This window comes from Monoraphidium neglectum, assembly GCF_000611645.1.
Source record: "Monoraphidium neglectum strain SAG 48.87 unplaced genomic scaffold scaffold02506, whole genome shotgun sequence".
In the NCBI taxonomy this organism is placed as follows: domain Eukaryota; kingdom Viridiplantae; phylum Chlorophyta; class Chlorophyceae; order Sphaeropleales; family Selenastraceae; genus Monoraphidium; species Monoraphidium neglectum.
Window position 1 is genome coordinate 1 of NW_014011122.1, and position 6,835 is coordinate 6,835.

At 61.4% G+C, this 6,835-nt stretch overlaps 1 protein-coding gene across 1 annotated transcript in view; it reads left to right on the forward strand.

Annotated features, from left to right (window-relative positions):
- Positions 1-1,049: 1,049 nt before the first annotated feature.
- The window catches only part of MNEG_10899 (DNA repair and recombination protein RAD54 and RAD54-like protein), a gene marked incomplete at both ends in the record, with an annotated part of 6,943 nt that continues 1,157 nt past the window's right edge, over positions 1,050-6,835 (forward strand). The window contains 13 exons of the mRNA XM_014040629.1: positions 1,050-1,700; positions 1,924-2,034; positions 2,461-2,528; positions 2,642-2,684; positions 3,197-3,277; positions 3,593-3,754; positions 4,083-4,368; positions 4,544-4,843; positions 5,025-5,086; positions 5,506-5,643; positions 5,899-6,006; positions 6,206-6,277; positions 6,503-6,568. Of these exons, the coding sequence (XP_013896083.1) occupies positions 1,050-1,700; positions 1,924-2,034; positions 2,461-2,528; positions 2,642-2,684; positions 3,197-3,277; positions 3,593-3,754; positions 4,083-4,368; positions 4,544-4,843; positions 5,025-5,086; positions 5,506-5,643; positions 5,899-6,006; positions 6,206-6,277; positions 6,503-6,568 (2,148 nt within the window). The remainder of the gene's footprint in view (positions 1,701-1,923; positions 2,035-2,460; positions 2,529-2,641; positions 2,685-3,196; positions 3,278-3,592; positions 3,755-4,082; positions 4,369-4,543; positions 4,844-5,024; positions 5,087-5,505; positions 5,644-5,898; positions 6,007-6,205; positions 6,278-6,502; positions 6,569-6,835) is intronic.

The window sequence follows — 6,835 nt, forward strand, 5'->3', positions numbered from 1 at the left end:
GTCCGCCGATGATGCCAGGGTTCACCAAAACAACAGTCGGCGGAGTTTGCAGCGATCAAGGGCCCGCCGCTCCAAGTATTTCCAGCAGAACTGTGACCGCAGCGAGGTTGGAACAGTGGCCTGGCGGGGCATTGCCGGTGGTACATCTGCACTGGACTTGGGCGGCAAGGTTGGAGCTGGTTGACCATGATACCAGTAGTCAAACCAAGCTGCGTGCTCTGGGCTTGGACGACTGAGCAGGCGGTCCATCTCTGGTTGCTGTGGCAGCAATCATTTTGAGACACAGACCTCATGTGTGACATGAAATCACTCAGCGCAGTGCTCCAGTGCAGTCTGAGCACTGGCGACGCCTGTCATCACACAGCCTGGGCGCTGCGGCCTGACTAATTGAAACACGTCGTTGTAGACTGAAGATACAGTGGTCTTCATTTATTTGACTGCTCAAGATTGTTCGATGGGGTCTCACGATCAATGACGTCCAGTTCAAGTGATCTGCTTAGTACTTGTCGCACGGGGTATCGAATGGCGTTGTCCGCACCGCAATTTTGAGGAGACAGCGCCATGAGGCGCTCTCAAGCCCCGTCTGCCCTGCGTGCCAAGCACGGTGATGGAGACAGTGTCGGCGGTGCGCCGTGGTCTGTCGGTTCAGGCGGCACTGGCGGGTGCGGCTGGCTGGGTGGACATGGGAGCGGCGCCAGCAAAACGCAAGCCAGTGGCACGCCGAGCTCAAGCAGCGCCAGCACCGCCACACTGCTGCCGGCGGCGCAGCGGATTACACAATACAAGGTGCGCAGCCAGTGCCTTTCGAGCTGCACGGCAGGCGCGCACAGGAAGCATATGCATGCTCGCCTCCTCTGCATGCCTCGGGGCGACATCACGCCCAACCGCATGTGAAGGTTTGCGCGCATGGCCCATGCATGCATGCAGACGCCCCATGCAGCAGTTTCATACGCATGCCGCACCCCATGACGCCCACCGCACCTCCCTCGCGATGCGATTCGCAGTGCCCGCTGCCCAACGCCCAGCTCAAGTCGCGCGGTAGCCTCGGCATGAAGCGCCACTACAGCGCTACCGGCGCAGACCTGCTGGCGGCACTCAACCGCAGAGTCTACCTGACGCAGGCCGGCGTGGCCGCTGTGGACGCCGCCAGCGACGGCAGCGGGCAGCAGCAGGCGGGCGATCTGATACTGTACGATCCCGATACTGACGAGGCTTACCAATCCAAGCTCGCGGCGCTGCGCTGCGCTGCGGCGGCTGTGGACGCCGCGTCTGCACATTTGGCTGCCGCAGAGGGGGCGGTCGCGGCCAAATATGCGACCACAGGGGTGTGTGACGAGGCTGGCGACGGGCCGGAGGGCGCAAGCACCACAGCAGCACAGCAGGGCAGCCAAAGTTCCGCCGATGGCGACGACAAGCAGGCGCAGCCGACCCCTGCTGCGGCAGTACAGGCACTCCAGGCAGCTGTCGCTGAGGCGCGGGCTGCACTGGAGGCTGCGCGCACGGCAGAGGCTGGTGCGTCCAAGTCTGCTGGCCCTGCACGTGTCAAGGTGCACGCTGAAGCTTTCCTGGTTGAGAAGCTTCGGGCCCATCAGCGGGAGGGCGTGCGCTTCATATTCAGCTGCCTCTGCGGCGTGCGGCAGGACGGTGTCTCGGGGGCAGTGCTGGCGGACGGCATGGGCCTCGGCAAGACGTTCCAAACAGTGGGTCGCGCCGGTGGCGGAGTTGGGTGCGCATGGAGTTGTCTGTGACCTGCATGGCATGCGTGCATGCTGGCATGCCGCATGTGGTGGTCTTCATGCAAGCCGCGAGCCACGCAGCCTCTGCATGCATCACCTGCAACAATTCTGCAACCATATGCCGGGCGCAACAGTAACGGCACGCTCGGCACTTTCCCGTTTGCCACTTCTAACCCACCCTCTGCAGGTCGCCAGCCTGTGGTGCCTGCTGACCAAGGGGGTCCATGTGGCTCAGGGCCCCACCTGCAAGAAGCCCCTCGTGCTGTGCCCCAGCAGCCTGGTGCAGAATTGGGGCAAGGTGAGGCACCGCGCCTGGCTGTGGCCCTGAGTGACCGGAAGCTGCAGCTTTTCAAGCTCGGCATAGCATCGTTGTGCGCCGTTATCAGGGCAGATAGTTTGCTGTTGGCTCGCTGGCGCACCACAATCCTTGCATCACCACCGCCGCCACAGGAGTTTGCGCGCTGGCTAGGGGACAGGGTGGCGCCGGTGGTGGTGGACGACACGCGGGCTTCAGCCGTCAAAGATGCCCTGTCTGTGAGCGCGAACGGGACGCCTATGCAGGATGGCTGCTATTGCCATGTGCACAATTGTTGCAGAACACTAGCATGCACGCCGAATGGAAGCCAAGCATGCCGGATAACGGCAGCGTGGCCAAGAGCTGCAGACCCGTAGTTGCTCATCTGAGTTGCTGACGCCGCAGTTCTGCTCCCCGGTATGGCCACAGGAGTTTCGCGGGTTTGCTCGCCCTGGCTCCAAGCCCAAGATTTTAATCATGTCTTACACTACCTTCAGGTGTGCGGCCTGCAGCATCTGGTGGAGAGGGGTTGGTTGACTGACCTGAGTGGATACTGACCAGAAGAAAAGTACAGCGGGCACCCTGCACCTTTCCTTCCATTACTCCTCAGGATGCACAAGGCCGAGGTCGCCAAGCTGGGCATTGACATTGTGGTGGGCACTTTTGGGTGCGACTGGCTGGTGTTGGCCAGGCGCCAATGCGTGGGTCAAGGGTGCTTGCCAGCTGATGAGTTTTGTTACGGTTTCTGGGTCCTCAATCAGAAACCTGGTCACAGAGTGTTGGTGATCATTGACTCTTTTGGCACGATTCTCACGCACAGATGTGTGACGAGGCCCACCAGCTCAAAAACACAGATGCACAGATCACACAGGCAGTGGCGGGCTTGGCCACGCGGCGGCGCCTCCTCATCTCTGGTGCTTGTCGGGGGGCGGGGGCCTCCGAACGCTGGGCCTTCTGAATGTCGCGCCGCCGCCTGCTGCCTCAGGGATGCAGTCAGGCCAAAGGAAGAGTTCCTTATTCAGGCCTCCTGTTCAAGAGTATCGTGGCAATGTGATGTTTGTCGGCATTCAACCTTGGACAGGACAGCTGCGGCCCTGACGTTCTGTTTGGTTACCATTACATCCAATTCCCCCGGCTTTGCACCCTTGCAGGCACCCCCATCCAGAACGACCTTTCAGAGTTCCATGCCGTGTTTGACGTGGCCTGCCCAGGACTTCTGGGGGACGCGAGCGAGTTCAGGCGCAAGGTGGGGTGAGGGCGCAAGGTGGGGTGAGGGAAGCGGGGGGCCAGGACAGCCAGGCGCCGCTTGTTGGCTGGGTGTGAGTTAGGGCGCTCGGATCGAGTTGACATCCTTTTGACTCGGCATCTCTAACATACAGAGTTTACCTCTTTTTCTTTTCATTTCAAATAAGCACTCCAAACAAGCACTGATAGAACTTGGCTGCCGCTCATCTGCGGTTCCAGCCGCTGGATTGCTCTTCCAAGCCCTGAGATTTCCCGGCCAACCCCGCCCAATCCGGTGCACCCGCCGCTTCCTGACCCACCTCCCCGACACGCCCAGTACGAGCTGCCCATCCAGCGTGGCCGCGACGCGGACGCCACAGACGGCCAGGTGGAGCGTGGCCTGGCGGCCATGAACGAGCTCATGAAGCTGTGCAACAGGTTCATGCTGCGGCGCACGTCAACCATCCTCAAACAGCTGCTGCCTGCAAAGGTCGAGCAGGTATGTGTGTGTGTCCGTGTGCTTTTATGTGCGCATGTATGTTTGTGTTTGTGTGCGTACGCACATGTGAGCATGTGCGCATGTGTGTGTGTGTGTGTGTTTGTGAGTCTGTTTGTGAGACAGACAAAGCAAGAGAGTGTGTGCATGTACCTGTGTGTGCGCGTGTGTGCGCAGGCATGTGCTCACGTGCATGCAGTATGAGTTTTGAGACAAGCAATCGCAATCTGGGCCAGGAAAAACACAAAGGGTCAAGCGGGCATCGCGCTGCGCAAGCGGCCAACGGTGTAGGAAGTGAGGAGCATGCATGCGGCCCCAACTGCACCCCCAGGTTGTGTTTTGCCGGTTGAGCCCCCTGCAGCTGCGCCTCTACGAGTTTTTCCTCAACAGCAAACCGGTCCAGCAGCTGCTGTCATCGACGGCGCCAATAGAAACAGGATGTTCTGCTGGCGCCGCGTCTGGCGGTGGCCGCGGCGCCGGCGCCCGCAGCGGGCGTGGCAAGAGTGGGGGCGGAGGCGGCGCGCCGTCTGGAGGGGCCGCGAAGGCTCCCAGGCAGCCAAAGGAGGAGACTCTTGCGCCACTGGCCGCCATCACCGCTTTGAAGAAGCTTTGTTGTCGTGAGTCAGCATCAGGGAGGACGGTTTGAAGGGGTCAATCTGTTTGGAATGCACAGCTGCTCTGTGCGGATTGCTGCACCCTCTTTCGAGTGTTTCGAGCCCTCTAGAAGCTGATCTGCTCGTAGCAGCCTCATCAACCAAACCTGAACGTGCTGCTCTCCACCCGCCCCAACAGACCCAGACCTTGTATTTGAACTGGGCGCCGCCCCTGGCGCCAGCACCAGGCCACCCCCGCAACGCGTCAGCGCGCGCGCCGCCTCAGCCCCGCCGTGCTACTCCATGCCCGAGCTGCTGCAGGGCAGCGACCCTGAGGATGTCAGCGGTGCCGCCGCTGGCACTTCCGGTGGTGCCGGCGGCGGCCGGGGCGGCGGTGGCGGCGGCCAGCTGACGGGGTTTGAGGGCTGCCACCCATGCTTCTTGCACCCGGCAGTCTACCCTGCTTACAAGCCGGCGGAGTGCCAGGCATTCCACTCAGGTGGGCCCTGGGGACCCTGGGATCCACCAGAGGCAGCGTGATGCAAGCGGACCAGCAAACGCACCTGCCCAGTCCCTGCCCAAGCGCTTGGCCCTCGTGGCCAGGCTTCCGGAAGCGGCTCAACGTGTTTGCAGCTGCCTACGACCCCGTTGCATCACGCCCTTAAACCGCTGCCGTTTAGGCAAAGTGATGGTGCTGCAGGCGCTGCTGAAAGCCATCAAAACCAGCGAGCCCACAGACAAGGTTGGCGGGCGTAGGGGCTGGATTTCGAACGGACCTTGTTCCACCTTCCATGCAGCTGCATGCACTGCAGCACACCCCCTTGGAACCATTCACTAGTATGCCCCAACACTCTCGCACCGCACCAACACTAGCCCTGCTGACCGCAACCCGCAGGTTGTCCTTGTTTCCAACTACACACAAGTAAGAGGGAGTACTCAAGCAGCCCTGGTCCTAGCTACAATCTACTGTGTTGCAAGATTCACACAGTTGCCTCTGACCATGCCATCTGTGCCTCCACACCTTTCTTGCGCCTTGAAAACGAAAGCTTCCTCCTTTACAGCATACCTCAACCCCATCCCAGAGCCACCCACGCTGGCGTCCCCCACCTCGGAGCCCCTAATAATCCTGGCGCCCCCAACCTGGTGCCACCCCCCTTTCAGGCGCTAGACGTCCTGGGGCGCATGTGCGCCGCCAACAAGTGGGGGACGCTGCGCCTGGACGGCTCCTGCAGCGTGAAGCAGCGCCAGGGGCTGGTGGACCGCTTCAACGACTCAACAGACAAGTCATATTGCTTCCTGGTGGGCAGGAGTTTGGGGCCGAGTGGCGGCGGGTAGGGTGATCGTGGTCATTTGTACATCCTGATGCGTTGCGATCAATGGCAGGCGTGGAAGTGCCAAAGCTTCTATCCTTCCTGGTTAGTTGCAAAAGGCAGGAACACAGGCCGGCACCTTGGTGGACAGAGGAAACACGAGTGAGGAATTCTGAGCACGCTCCTTGGTCGCTGACCACACGCTGCAACGCGCCTGCTGGCCCGCTCCCGGCCGCGGCGCCAGCTCTCTTCAAAAGCGGGCGGCGTGGGCCTCAACATCATCGGAGCCAACCGCCTCGTCCTCTTTGACGCTGACTGGAATCCGGCCAACGATCTCCAAGCCATGGCGCGGGTGAGTTTCGCTGCCGCGGTGACACCGTGGATGGGCTTGCGCCGGACCTCGGCCGCGGCCGGCCTGCTTCTGCGCGCGCTCTGCAGACCTCATGGACTCTGCAAGATCCTTTGATTGGCTGGCCGCCCTGCTGAGCCAGGTTGGTTTTTTTGTCCCTTGCCATGCCCAGTCCGTCCCTGCGCTGCATCGACCCCCGCAGGTATGGCGCGAGGGCCAGCGCAAGCGGGTCTGGATCTACCGTCTCTTGACAGCTGGCTCGATTGAAGAGAAGGTGGAAAGGCATGGGCGCGCAGCCTCGGTTTTTTTGGGGGGGGGGGAGAATGGCCCACAGGTGTCGCACGCAGTGCGCGAGGCTGCCGCGCTGCAAATGCTCCAAATGCCAGAACCTGGCATTCTGCATACAACTCATAAAGTACATGACTCAAAACGCACGCGCCCGTTGCATCAACTTTTGCTGGCACCACCCGCAACCTGTGACTCCATGACGGTCCCGCAGGTGTTCCAGCGCCAGCTCAGCAAGATGGGCCTCAGCGAGGCACTGGTGGACGAGGTTGGGCAGGAGGTGGGAGGACACGTTGCGGGTTGCAGAGCCCTGGATGGTGGTGCAGCTGGTGATGGCTAGTGGGTCTCCCTGACAGCCTGTGCATTTCTGCGGATTGTTGTGGGAGACCGAGATCTGGGGTGAAAGAGCGCTTGAGATGAGAGCTAGGTTGAGGAGGCCGCTTGATCAGAGGCCCAGGTGGCAGATGTCAGCGCACACACGCACAGCGCCAACTTCAAAGACCACAGGCAAGCATGGGGGTGGATCGGCGCCCCCCCCCCCCCGGGC